The 13,696-nt window shown below is 57.4% G+C and overlaps 1 protein-coding gene across 1 annotated transcript; it reads right to left on the bottom strand.

Annotated features, from left to right (window-relative positions):
- Nucleotides 1-505: 505 nt before the first annotated feature.
- Nucleotides 506-2,081, bottom strand: PPDPF (pancreatic progenitor cell differentiation and proliferation factor). Its single transcript, XM_040459904.1, has 5 exons — nucleotides 1,941-2,081; nucleotides 1,441-1,522; nucleotides 1,195-1,272; nucleotides 1,000-1,096; nucleotides 506-922 (listed from the first exon to the last, which is right to left on the bottom strand). Exons 2-5 carry the CDS (start codon nucleotides 1,493-1,495, stop codon nucleotides 808-810), a joined length of 345 nt encoding a protein of 114 aa, XP_040315838.1. The 5' UTR covers nucleotides 1,496-1,522; nucleotides 1,941-2,081; the 3' UTR covers nucleotides 506-807.
- Nucleotides 2,082-13,696: the final 11,615 nt, after the last annotated feature.

Raw genomic sequence — 13,696 nt, 5'->3', positions numbered from 1 at the left:
AGAGTTGGGGGACCTTACCCAGAGCGCGTCCTGCAACAGGCTGGAAGGGACGACACCCTCACAGGAAGGCTCCGGGAGATAGTCCGGCCCCGTGAGCCGCACACCAGTTGGGACAGCTCTGGTACCGGCCCCTCACTGCCCTCCAGGGTGTCAAGGGCAGGGGCCCTTGCCAAGGTCTTTCCAGGGGCACCAGGTGCCTCCAGCTGACGGCCCCTAAACCCACAAGCAGAGGCCCAGGACTCCAGTGGCTGCCCCGGAGCTTCTTGTCCAACCTCTGAACTGCCTGCTCTTCCAGACCCCCCACCCCTTCTCAGGTGCCAAGGCTCCACACTCGCTGTGGTGGCTTGCCGCTGCGAACCTGGGCCAGACCCAAGAGGTGGCTCCCCAGTGAGGGAACCCAGGAAGGCCCAGGGAACAGGGCCAACTCTCCACCTCTGCCAGGAAGTGAGGTTGAGAAACATCAGCTTCTCCCACGGGCCCCGGGGGCACATGGTCACACACACCATCAGGGCTACTGGCTGCTCGGTTTATTTTCCACTTGGTGCAAGGCACACGGTCACAGGGTGTCAGGAAGGCTTGCGTGTGGCTTGGATAGTAAAGAGTGGGGTTCTCTCGACTTCCTTTTTGGTGTTTTGTTATTTTGATATAAAAGAACCCAAGTGCTTCTGCCGCAGCCCGCCTAGTCTATGGGGGGGGGGAGGGGAGGAAGGAGGGGAAGAGGGGAGGGGAGGAGAGAGGGGAAGGGGGGGGAGGGCAGGGGACGGGCTCTGATGAGCCTAGCGCCTCCTGCAGCCTGGCATGGGCCGCTCAGGACTGGGGCCTGGTGTTGGCTTTGCCAGGCTGGCCACCAGGCTGCTTCCTCATGGCTTCCAGAGCCAGGTCGCAGGCGATGGAGCCGCTGGACGCCTGGGGAGATTCCGAGCTGGGGGAGAGCTTGGGGTCAGGGGGGGTTCCACCTGCCCCCACCTCCCATGCTGGCCCCCAGGAATGTGGACTCACCGCTCTGGGGACTCCAACACTGTAGCCATGAACGGGAGAGTGGACTTCCCGAAAAAGAAGCTTGCCCACCAGTGACCTGGGTCAGCCTTGGGGAGACCTGAGACAGGCAAAGTAGGGTGGTGGTGCCCCTGCCTACTCCTGGTGGGATCCCTCCACATAGTGCCGCCCACCGAAGGGGAGTGGCCCTGCGCTCACCGGGGTGGTGAGGGATGGCTTCCCCAGGATACTCCGCACTTCCGCAGGAGCTGTTACTGGAAGTGGAACCCAGGCGGCCTGGAGAAGAGAGGCCTGGTCAGCTCTGCAGGGCACCGAGTCCCCTGCCCTGTCCACCAGGCCAAGCGCTGGCTTTGCTGGCAGCACAGCGGCAGAGCCAGCGCTTCTAGCGGCCCACCCCCCGCCCCGACGGGACCTGTAGGGCAGAGGACGAGGGGGCTGACTTACGCCGGTAATAGTCGTGGGTGGCCACGAGCGAGCCGCTGGAGGGGATGGCTGCCATGCTGTCGCTTCTGTGGCCGGTGGAAGCCTGCGCACACAGGGGTCGGGGAGCCCCCCTGGTCACCCGCCGGCCCTCGGGAGGGGCGTTCTCCACTCGGGTACCCGCCCCCACCCAGACTCCGGAGTCCGCCACGCTGAGTTTATTTCCCGAGCGGAGGCGGAGCCCGAGCCCGGAACTCCCGGCCGCCTTCATCGCGCAGGGCGCGGGCGGTTCCAACCGGCCCGAACCGGCCGCGCGGGAGCAACAAAGGCGCTTTGTGCGCGGGGCCGCGGGCCCGGGGCTCCGGGCACCTGCCCAGCCCGCCCGGCCCGTCCGGCCCTAGCCCAGCCCGCGCCCCCGGCCGTCCGGCCTTCCGTCCGCCAGTCTGTCTGTCCCGCCAGCCGTGGCGCACGGGGGCGCCCCTTCGGATCGCTCGACCCCACTCACGCGCCGCCCGGGTCCTCACCTAGGCGGCGACCCCTCGCGGGCCTCGGCGCGCGATCACGGGTGGCGGGGACGGGGACGCTAGGCCACGGAGCCCATTTGCAGACGAGACCGCCTAAGGCCGCTCCACGACCGAAGCGCGCGCGGATTGCGCACGCGCGGCCGCGGCCGCTTATATAGCGGCTCCGCGCCCGCGTCACGGGGGCGAGGCCAGGCGAGGCCCCGCCCCGAGACTGGCCCCGCCCCGCTCGTCCAAGACACATCCCCACTCCCGACCCCCGCCTCTGCGAGGCCCCGCCCCGAGCTCGGCCCCGGGCCGCTCCAGTCCCATTGGGCCCCGCCCCTGGGTCCGTCCGAACCCCGCCCTTAGTGGCCTGGCTCCCGCGGGCTGGCCAGGGTGCAAGTGCCGACCTGCGGCATCGGTCCGGTCTGGGGCCACCTGGGAAGCCCGTCTCGGCCTGGCCTGGGATTGGGATGGTTAAATGACCTCCCTACCCCGTCCCGGAGCAGTGCCTGTCCGGCCACCTCCCGTGTCCTGAAGAGACCCTCTCTCCTGTCCCAGAGCAAGGCTTGTCCACCCTTCCTGAAACCCCGGGACCCCAGGTGGTCCAACCTGTCTCGACCTCTCCAGCCCTTCAGAGGCGGTGGGGGCGCTGCACGTGGCCACGCAGGCCCAGCCCCTGCGGTGCCTTTCTCCTTCAGCCTTCTGCACTGGGGACAGAGCCAGTCCCACTGCCACCCAGGACAGACTGGGGCCTCTGCTCTGCGTGCCCAGCCCTCCAACCAGATGTGGGTCCCCAGCAGCTCCCTTCTCTGCCTCCGTGGGCTCGGGGTGGTGCCTGGAGCCCTCCAGCTGGGCTGTGGCAGACGAGGCCCTTCCGGGGTGTCCCTCTCCCAGTTCTGGTGGCTCTGGGACCCACACCCCAGGCCTCCAGCTTCAGCCAGCATCCCCCTGCTTGTGAGCACAGCTTGCAGGGGAGGGTGGGAGTGGGAGGGCAGCGGGTCAGGGAGGGGGCCTCATCTGAATGAGTGGAGGTAAAGAACTGCCATCTGGGGATGTCTCCCCCAGCGGGAAACAGAGGCCCCCTGTTTGGGGCGACCACAGAATGTTCCCTGAAGTGTCTGGGGCCTTGCCACACCCCGGTTGGTCAACCAGGACGACAACTTCCTTTTCTGTTGTGGAAATCAGCCCTCCCCCCAGCCCCTCAGCTCCTTGTCAAAGGCCCCGAGCCCCAACCTCCCTCTGCAGGAAGAGGCAAACTTGGCTTTTTGCATTCTAGGCCCTGGCTGGGTGTCTCTTCCCTGATGGTTGGGAGGGTCTTGAGAAGTCCCGCGGGCATCAGGGAGAAGCCAGGGAGATCTCATAATGCCTTCCGCCAGGCCCTCCCCATCTTCAGACCCCGGCAAGGACCCCTCCAGGATTCCTGGACCTCAGTCCAACTTCTCACCCAGCAGACAGGAAGTCAAGGCCTCAGGAGGGGAGGGACCCGGCAGCCCCTGGATGTGACCCTTTATCTGGCTGGGTGGGGGGTCGAGGCTTCGGACATTCTGACCAGGACCTGGCTTGGGCAGCGGTGTGGCCCAGGGCACTGTAAGAGGAGCTCAGTCTGGGTAATGCCCACTCCTTCTCCACCTTCACCCTCTCTTCCCCATGGGCGAGTCCCCTGCTGGCAGTTCCGGGGGGGGGGGCTCTCATGCAGGGGGTCAACCAGGCCACACTCATGGAGAAGACAGCCTGGCCCCCGCCAGCTTGCTCTGATTTCACCACAACCCCAAGCCGCCTTCACAGCCGACGACCTTCCCCTCTCGTCGACTCCCACTGTCTCCAGTTTCCTGTCCCTGCGTCAGGCTGATTCTGGATCATAAACTAGGTGTGACTTGGTGCGAATCACATTTAATTGTTAAAGGACATTTGTCATCCTCTACCTCACCCTCACACTCACCACACCTCGAGCCCCTCCGTCAGGTTGGTGGGTCAGTGGCTGTCTGGGGTCCGTGCTGGGGTGCCGCCATGGGCTTCAGTGCCAGCCCCTGATGCTGGCCTGGAATGGGCCAGGCCCATGTGCACCCCCCCAACTCACGGGGTGCCTGTGCCTTTGCCTGACTCTTCCTCCCCTGAGAAGCACCGGACCCCCCTCCCAAGCTAGGGGCAGCTCCTAGGAGGCTTGGAGCATGACTGGATTTGGTGTTTTGTGGTCCACAAAGGTGGCTGGGGTGGCTGGGTGCCAGCTCTGTGCTGGGTGCTGTGGGGGAAACCGAGGCCAATAGCACCTGCACTCACTGCACAGTAAAGACACAGAGAGCGAGGCAGGGATGCTGGGGAGGGGTTTCTCAGGCCCCCAAGAACACAGAGATGGGCCTGACTCAGACCTTGCACCATTCTGGTACTCAGTACGTGGGTTTGTTGAATATCTACTATGAGCAAATGGCTGAGCCGGACAGGAGTGGAAAGGCCAGTCCAGAGTGCAGGGGGACCCAATGCGGTGAGGCAAGACAGCAGAGGGGGTGTCAGATTTAAGCTGAGATCTGAGGAAGGTGGAGATGGGGGGAGGGACCGGCAGGGACACCCTGAGACCCAGCTCTCAGTGCTGCCGGGCAAGAGCAGGGAGGCTGGTAGACCCTGGGATGGGGAGGGGCCAGGCCGGCCCACTGGGGCCACTGAGGGTCACTCGTAAGGCAGATTGGTCAATGTACTGACCAGGAGGGAGCAACGTTCTAGTAAGACCCACAGACCTGTGGTCTGTGGCTGAGTGTGTGACTGTCTTGTGGTATGTCTCACACACGCGTCCAACAGGACTGTGGTTTCAGGGCTTGAGGACCTTGGACAGCGCTTATGGCCAGAAAATGGGGTCGGGGCTTGGAGGTCAGGCCACAGTCTCTGAAGCAGTGGGGTGTCTGTTCTGAATCCTGGGCATGGTGGTCACTCAAAAGGGGCGCAGCTGGGGTTGGGGGGGGTGGCAAAGGCTGATGCTACTCGGGGGGGGCCTGGGTGGGTCAAAGAGAGTGTCCTGGGGGTGGGGAGACACCAGTGTGAGCAGGAGGAGGACAGGCCGGGATCCCTGGGGCAGACCCATCCTGTGGGGGGGGGGGGGTGTCTGAGCGGAGACAGCTGGGATTGGGGGCCACCTGGAAGGATGGGGCCAGCTTGGGGCTCCCAGGGACAGAAGGGCTGCCCAGCCTCTGCTGGGAGGGGCTTGGTGCTGGAGGCCGGTGTTGACGTTGCTTTCCTGGCTGAGGCTCGTCTGCCTGTTCTTCCAGAGAGTACTGGAAGCCTACTGTGTGCCTGGCAGTGCAAGGCCTGTGTGTGTGCAGAGCTGGATGAGTGGGAGCCCCTGCTCTCCCAGGGCTCAGTCCCAGGCTCAGTCCCCAGAGCTTGAGAACGTGCTGTCACAGCCCCCAGGGCAGGGAGGTACACAGGCCCTGGACCCAAAACCCCTCGCACACTGGGCTCAAGGTGCGTGGAGGTTGAAGCTATGTCCTGCCTCCTGGTGGGGAGCAGCGGGCGAGGTGTCCTTCTGCCTCCCCCCAAGTGGGCACACCAGGCACTGCCCTGCAGGCTGGGCAGTCCTTCCCTGAGGCCTCAAAGCTCCTCCTTCAGCTGTGCTCACAACAGTGAGGGCCCTGACGCAGCCGCTCCCCAGGGACCCAGGCCTGTGCCTCTTGGGGGCTTCTCGGGTCTTCTTAGGCCCGGGCATCTGGGGCAGAGGGTTCTGGGAGAAGTGTAGAGGGGCCAGGCAGTTGGGGTCCTGACCCCCCTCCTGCAGAACCTCCAACCCCAGGCACGGCTGCCTCCGTCGCATGGACAGAAGCTTCAGACTCTCACAGGAGAGACCCGGAGTGGTCAGGCTGGCCTCTGTGGCTTGGAGCTGTGACTCCTTGACATTTTGTCCCTCTTTCACATGTGAGCACCGGTTCTATGACTTTTCTATGACTTGGTGCTTTTCACTTCAATTTGACTAGATTTGCTTCCGTTCACACTGACCCTCTAGCTCCAGCCAGCCAGGCCCTTCCTCAGGCCACATGACGCCCCACCCTGGCTGGGTGCAGACATGTGCTGGGTGTGGATGCCAGGCAGAGCCTGTGAGCCCCCCTCTAGGGCTGAGGGCAAAGCCAGCCATGCCCAAGAGTCACTTACCTCAGGGTCGGGGACCCTGTCTGGGGGCCCAGGCAGGCGGGGCACTTGGCCGCCACCTGGCTGTGGTCACCTCCCCTCTGGGGCCCCCCCTTGTAGAAGTGTCATAGGCCAGGCTCTCGGGAACAGAAGTGAGATGGAGACTGAGAGGCAGGGCGCATGTTGGGTGGGGGGCCGTGGGGCCAGTGGGGGTCCTTGGCGTGAGAAGGGACAGTCAGGGGTAACCTGCATTGGCCCCCACCCCACTCAGACCAGCCTGGGGAGGAGTCCTGAGGGGAGGTGGCTCTGTGGACTGTGACGGAAGCCAGCCCTGCGGGAGCTGTCAGCAGGGACTGTGTGCTGACCACCGCAGCCGCGCAGCGAGGCCTTCCCTGGAGGAGTGCGTCTCCCGTCTCCCCAGGCCACCCTCCGCTGGGCCAGCTGACACATCCCCAGCCTCACCGGCATCTTCAAGAACAGAAAATCTGAAAGGAGGCGTTTTTTTTTTTTTCTTTAAAGTGTAAACAGAAAAGCTACATTTACTGAGCCAGGAGGGTGGAGGCTCTGCCAGTCGCCCCACTTACTAAGTGTCAGGGACCCAGAAGGGGGCTTGTGGGACAACCTGGTTACAGCGGGGACCCATCGCCACTGGTGCATCCCCAGCCCGTGTGCAGACTGCGTGGCATGGCCTGAGGTGGGCGATGCTCCTGTCTGGTGTCCACCGAGGCACCGAGAGGAGGAGTCAGGGCCGCTGTCCTGCCGGCCGGCCCCCAGGTGTGGCTCCAACATGGGGGGGAGCGTCCCCAGCTCTGGGGCCATGAGGCCTGGGGTCGAATCTGCCTCCACCTGCTGCTGGCAGCAGGACCCCCACCCAGCCAGCCGCTCAGTATCTGGGCCGGGCGGTCGGAGCTTGGACAGGTCAGCCCTTCCCTTCCACTGGCTCCGCGGGGAGTGTGGCCATGTGCCTGGAGGGTGATCGCGTGCTCAGGGTGCACAGGGCTGGGTTCTGTGTCGGGAAACACCCGAGCCTCCAGCCACTGGGGAAACGGTGACAGAATAATCACTCAGTGGGGCAGAGACGTGCGTGCTGCCTCGGGCTGGTCGCACAAGGTGGGCGGACATCTCTGCTGAACACCAAGTGGCCGTCCCTCTCGCGGCCACAGGCTCCCGCAGGGTGGCAGGGAAAGGCTCAGGCCCCGGGGGTTGCTGGGACTGGGGCTCGAGTCCCAACTGTGTCACAGCCGTGTGACATCTGGAGCCTCCACTCCCTTCTGGGGAGATGAGAGGTCAGGGTAACGACCGTGCGGTCCTAACAGGTGTTCCGTGGTGACGGGCTGGGAGAGGCAAGGCTCACAGCAGCCCCTCGTAGCCGGGCACTGTGGCTGTGCGAGCGTGTGGATTGTCACCCTGGCCGCAGGTGTTTGCCCTGAGGTGAGACCTGTGCTGAAGCCAGAGGCCAGGGCTGGGGCCCTCAGGGCTCAGCCTACTCCTGGGGAATGAGGGTCCCCCCGGGAGCACAGCAGCCCAGCCCCAGCCCCTGGTGCCCCAGGCAGCAGCTTCTGCAGGCTTCTCCAGCACACGCACTGGCACCTCTGTAGGTGGAGTCACCATTTGCAGAAGAAAATAAAACAGCTGACTGATATTTGGTGAACGATGTGGGGGCACTTTGTGTGGCCGGACGATGTCCTCGGGGCCGCGAGCCCCACCGCGGTTCCCGTTTTCCTACCTGTGAGACGTAAACGCTTAGACCAGCACTGAGCACGTAGTGGTGAAAGTTAGACATGATCTTTATTAACAGTGCTTTTCACTGCTGGGAATAGCCTAATTTGTTTACTTGTTGGTTAAACAAAATCTACAGGAAGAGAGTTTGTGTCCGTCGTGCGCCCAGTGGCTAAGAAAGAATCGGCCATGTAGTAGACATTCAATAAATACAGTTGATGAAAGGATGAATTGAGTAATGAAAGACATTACAGATTTCGGGCGTGAAGGAGTGAGGAGGTCAACAAATGTTCTCCCCAGAATGCGACTATACACCTGGAAAAAACTGTCAGAAACAACTGTTTTAGTGCTCAAGGCACACAACAAGCTGAAAAGAGTTCATTCATCAAGAATTCTGAGTTTCAGGACAAAACCCAAAATTACTTGGCATAAAAGCCCCAGGAAAATCTCAACTGGTGTGGGAAACAATAAACAGGCCTGGGAGGCCCAGATGCTGGATGATCGGACTCAGGCTCGAAAGCACCTGTTACCAGCAACTGGGAGCATTCATACCGTGTGCTGGGGACCCCGTCCGTGACGACAGCTCGGAAACGAGGATCAGAAAGGTTTTCAATCTAATACAGAGCACTGGCGAAGAACTCATGCCAAGTACGTTCAGCATTGTGCACGTTGGAGAAGGTCTGCACCCCCCGTCCAGGACTGGGATGAGGCAAGGACGTCCACTCTCGCTACAACTCCTCCACACCTCCTGGGAGTCTTGGCAGGTACGATAAGGCAAGGAAAAGAAACACAAAGCCTATGGGTTGAGACTGAGAAATACAACTATCCCTGCTCACCGACAACATGATGCTCTGTGGTCACGGAAAGTACGCCAAGCGGATAGAGCAAACGTGACCGGCACGAGGCGGGGTCAGCCATATTGTGACATGCTAGCAATTTACAACTGGAAGCAGACATTTTTTTATTTTTATTTTTTTAAAGTTTATTGGGGCGCCTGGGTGGCGCAGTCGGTTAAGCGTCCGATTTCAGCCAGGTCACGATCTCGCGGTCCGTGAGTTCAAGCCCCACGTCAGGCTCTGGACTGATGGCTCAGAGCCTGGAGCCTGTTTCCGATTCTGTGTCTCCCTCTCTCTCTGCCCCTCCCCCGTTCATGCTCTGTCTCTCTCTGTCCCAAAAAAATAAATAAACGTTGAAAAAAAAAATTAAAGTTTATTAACCCATTTTGAGAGAGAGCGAGAGCGAGAGAGCGTGTGTGTGTGTGAGTGGCGGAGGGGCAGAGAGAGGGAGAGAGAATCCCAAGCAGGCTCCACGCTCTCAGGGCAGAGACTGATGCGGGGCTCAATCCCATGACCCTAGGATCATGACCTGGGCCAAAATCAGGAGCCTGACACTCAAATGACTGAGCCATCCAGGCGCCCCCAAAACATACCATTTTTCATAGTTACCCTCTGTCCGTGAAGCACTTAAGTATAAACCTAGCAAGACGTGTGTGCCCAAAGCGAAATGCCAAAGGAAGATGTCAAGCCAGACCTAAGTAAACGGAGACTCAACACAGCGAAGACCAGCTTCCTCCAAACTGATACACAGACTTGGGCAATGCAAGTCAAGTCCCTGCGAGATCAGTGAAAACAGACAAGCAGGTCCTAGAATTGGTGTGAAAAGACAAATAAGCTACACTAACCGAAACATGTTTGAAGCCTAAGAACAAGGAACGATCGCGGTACCCAGATCCTTTCATGGAGGGTAAGTTCTAAGTTCCCAGAACGTGGACGTCACCGTTTTAGAGCGCGCGTTTTCGCACATTCGCAATGCTGTGCAGCCATCACCTCTGTCTAGTTCCAAAGCATTTTCATCTCCCCAAAAGGAAACCTTGTGCCCACCAAGCAGTCCCTCCCCCAGCCCCGGGAACCACCAATCTGTGTCTGTCTCCGTGGAATCAGTGTCGGGCTTCTTTCCCTCAGCCTAGTGCTGTCCAGGTTCATCCACACTGCAGCACGGATCAGTACTTTCCTTTTCTCAAAACAACGTCTATTGTGGTAAAATACGCGTAACAACATTTACCACCTCAGCCGTTTTCAGTGTGCGGTTCAGTGGCGTTAAATGTACTCCCAATGTTGTGCGGCCTCAGAGCCACCTGCATCCGCGGTGGATTCATCCGCTGAAGCTGCGACTCTGTCCCCACTGACCCCCGTCCCGTGTCCTGTCTCCCGGCGGCCACCTCTCGGCCCTTTGTCCCCGGGACTTTGGTGTCGGCATCTCCTGTCTGGCTGTGACGGGGGCTCCCTCCCGTCTTTATTTCCTCTGGTTTAACCTGTTCTCCTCCGCCTAGTTCCCTAAGTCTGAACGTTAGAACATTGTTGACACGAGACCTTTCTTGTGTTTTCACGTGTGTCGATCGCCATAAATGTCCTCCTTCCGGTATTTTAGCCGAGTCTCTTGTGTTCTGATACCTTATGTCTTCCTTTTCTCTCCTCTCCGAGTATCTTCGGAGTTTCCTAGTGGTTTCTTCTTCCGGAGTGTGTTGTTTAGTTTCTACAAACCTGTAGATTTTCTACTTCATCCTATTGTGGTTCAAGGAGCTATTTTGTGGATCTATCTTTTAAAATCCAGCAAGATGCATCCTGGGGCCTGTCGTCGGCTCTCCGCTGGAGACCGCCCCGTGTCCTGCTGGTGCGTGCTGTGTGTGTGTGTCTTAGACCTGCTTGGTTCGTCATGTTAAGTCCTGTTTCCTTACCTTCCATCTGATTGTTTGCTCGTTATGGACAGTGGGGTACCGATGTCTCCAACAATTGTTGTAGGAATGCCTGTTTCTCCCTTCAGTTATGTCAGTTTGGGTTCATGTATTTTTTTTTTTTAAAGTACAAGATCTTTTTTTTTTTTTAACGTTTATTTATTTTTGAGACAGAGAGAGACAGAGCATGAATGGGGGAGGGTCAGAGAGGGGGAGACACAGAATCTGAAACAGGCTCCAGGCTCTGAGCTGTCAGCACAGAGCCCAACGCGGGGCTCGAACTCACGGACCGCGAGATCATGACCTGAGCCGAAGCTCGTCCGCTCAACCGACTGAGCCATCCAGGCGCCCCTGGGTTCATGTATTTTGATGATCTGTTATATAGGTTCACAGTGCCTAATAATGTTCAGTATCTTTTCGTGTGCCCATCGACCATCTGCAGATCTCCTTTGGATAAATGTATATTCATACACCTTGCCCATTTTTTTAAAGTTTATTTATTTATTTTTGAGAGAGAGAGAGAGAGAGAGAGAGAGAGAGAACGTGAGCAGGGGAGGGGCAGAGAGAGAGGGAGACACAGAATCTGAAGCAGGCTCCAGGCTCTGAGCTGTCAGCATGGAGCCCGATGCGGGGCTCGGACTCAACAACCATGAGATCGTGACCTGAGCTGAAGAGGGACACTTGACCGACTGAGCCACCCAGGTGCCCCTCCCCCTGCCACCCATTTTTAAATTGAGTTGTAAGAGTTCCTTATATATTCCAGACACTGGACCCTTACCCAACATGATCTGTAAATATTTTCTCCCATTCTGTAGGTCGCATTTTCACCGTCTTCATAGTGTCCTTTTTTGCACAGAAGCTAAACATTTTCAGGTCCGGTTTACTTATTGTTTCTTTTGTTGCCCATGTATTTGGTGCCACATCTTAGAAACCACTGCCAAATCCAAGGTCATGAAGATTTACACCTGTGTTTTCTTCTAACAGTTTTATAGTTTTATCAGGCTTTTGATCCATTTTGAATTAATTTTTGTATATGGCACGAGGTAGGGGTCCAAATTCATTCTCTCGTGTGTGTTTATCCAGTTATCACAGCGCTACTTGTTGAAGAGACCATGCTTTCCACACGCTGCCTGAGTCTGGCAGTTGCTATAAGACTATAGTAATCAGGTCAGCATGGCCTTGGCAAAGACACGGACATAAATCACTGTGACAGAAGAGCGTCCGGAAACAGCCCTCCCACACACATGCCCAACGGTGTTTTGAGAAGATGTGAAAGCAGTTCGACAGAGAAAGTATAATTTTTTCAATAGGCGGTCCTGGGAGAACGGTACATCCTTATGCAAGAAAAGTAACACTTGACCTAAATCCCACACCTTCTATAAAAATTAACTCAAAAATGGGTAATGTCTCCAGGTGGGACACATAGAACTTCACGGCTTTGGAGGAAAGTATGGGAGAAAATCTTTGTGATCTGGGGCTAGCCAATGTCAAAAGCATGAAAAGCGTGATCCGTGTAAGAAAAATACTGATGAATGGACTTTATCAAAATGGAAAATTTTGTGCTGTGGATACAAGTACAAAAAGAGAAGCCACCGGTGGGGAGGAAGTATTTGCAAATCAAATATCTAACAAAGATTTAAAAACATTTTTTTTAACATTTATTTATTGCTGAGCGACAGAGCATGAGCTCTGGGGAGAGGCAGAGAGGGGGAGACACTGAATCCGAAGCAGACTCTGGGCTCTGGGCTGACAGCTCAGATCCTGTAACGGGGCTCGAGCCCACACACCGTGAGATCACGACCTGAGCCGAAGTCAGACACTTAACTGACTGAGCCCCCCAGGCGCCCCTAGTTTGGCAGTTTCTTAACAGGTTAAACATACACCTGTCACACGACCCAGCAGCCCCTACTCCTGGCATTTGCCCGAGAGAAACCCAGATGTGTTCACACAAAAACTTGCGTGCAAATGTCGACGGCAGCTTTATTCATGACTGCCCGAACTGGAGACAACTCTAAATGTGATTCAGGGGAGAAGTGGGTAGATAACCTGTGTTCTCGCTGTATATGGAATTTTATCCATCGATAAAAAGGAACAAAGGGTTGTGACACAGCGACCTGGATGAATCTCTAAGGTGTCATGCTAAGGGAAAGAAACCCGCCCCAAAAGGGACATGGTGTAAGCTTCCGTTCACATGACGCTCCCAAGACGACGCCACAGTAATGGAGAACAGCTCAGCGGCCGCCGGGGCAAGAGGACCATCTAAGCATAAAGCGAGAGCGTGGAGGAGAGTTTTGGGGATGGGACAGTCTGTGTCCTGATCAACGTGGCTACAGTCATCTGTGCGTGTGCTAACATTCATCCAACTGTGTATTCCCCCGAGAGTCCCTTTTCTGTGTGACAACTTAAAAAGATAAAAACAAAAAATAATTCAAAAAGCACAGCCACCATGGTAGAAATGGATGCAGGTAAGAATCATCAATGAGTGTTGGGTTGAAAGAGGATTTCGATGAGGAACAGGATATCTACAGAATCCAAGGTGCATCCTCATTAATTAGCTCATACTTACGAGGGGAAAATAAAACTTTGCTACAGGAAAAGCTAGCGGCCACCACCGTCACTGGGTCGTCGGGGGTGACATCCCTGTCAGGGAACTAACCGACGTGAGGCACCTCCCCTTCGGATGCGTTGAGGGGAATACGTGTTGCTCGGCGGGGATTCCCACCAGGAAAATAAAACTTGAACTCATTCGTGCAGAAACATCAGAAGCTCCAGAAGACGGAACTCTTCAAAGCAACTGGCCTCAACTCTTAAAAAACGTCAGTGTCATAAAAGACACAAATGGCAGAGGAACTATTTCCAATTAGAGGAGATCAGGACATGTGACTTGGGAAACCAGCGTTCGGTCCCAGACCGGGAAAAGCTGCCGGGGCGGCTGGCGCCATCGGAACAGGGCTCGTAGACCGAAGTGTTGTGTCAGTTGGAAGGACGCAGTCGAGTGCTGAGGGCAATGATTTACGCAGCCCCTTCGCAAGTGGCTTGGAAAAAAGAATATGCGTAGATACACACACGGAGAGTTGCATAGACGCACACAGAGAGGATTGCATGGACACACACAGAGAACGAGAACGCAGATGGGCAGGCATTGACAATAGGGTGCCGGCGAAGGGCGCCCGACGCTGGGGGCACCTACTCTTGCAACATTTCTCTAAGTTTGCAA

The sequence above is a fragment of the Herpailurus yagouaroundi genome, unplaced genomic scaffold (genome assembly GCF_014898765.1).
Source record: "Herpailurus yagouaroundi ecotype Mexico unplaced genomic scaffold, PumYag 246, whole genome shotgun sequence".
Taxonomy (NCBI): Eukaryota; Metazoa; Chordata; class Mammalia; order Carnivora; family Felidae; genus Herpailurus; species Herpailurus yagouaroundi.
Note: the sequence above shows the minus strand (reverse complement) of the source record. Positions and strands in the feature narration are given on the sequence as shown.

What these genes read in the sequence shown, in the direction of transcription:
- PPDPF (XM_040459904.1), bottom strand. Translation starts at nt 1,495, where the DNA reads ATGGCAGCCATCCCCTCCAGCGGCTCGCTCGTGGCCACCCACGACTAT. An exon ending in CACCCACGACTATTACCGGC is followed by an intron (nt 1,273 to 1,440) that starts GTAAGTCAGCCC and finishes TCTCTTCTCCAG; the next exon opens with GCCGCCTGGGTTCCACTTCC. An exon ending in AGCCATCCCTCACCACCCCG is followed by an intron (nt 1,097 to 1,194) that starts GTGAGCGCAGGG and finishes TGCCTGTCTCAG; the next exon opens with GTCTCCCCAAGGCTGACCCA.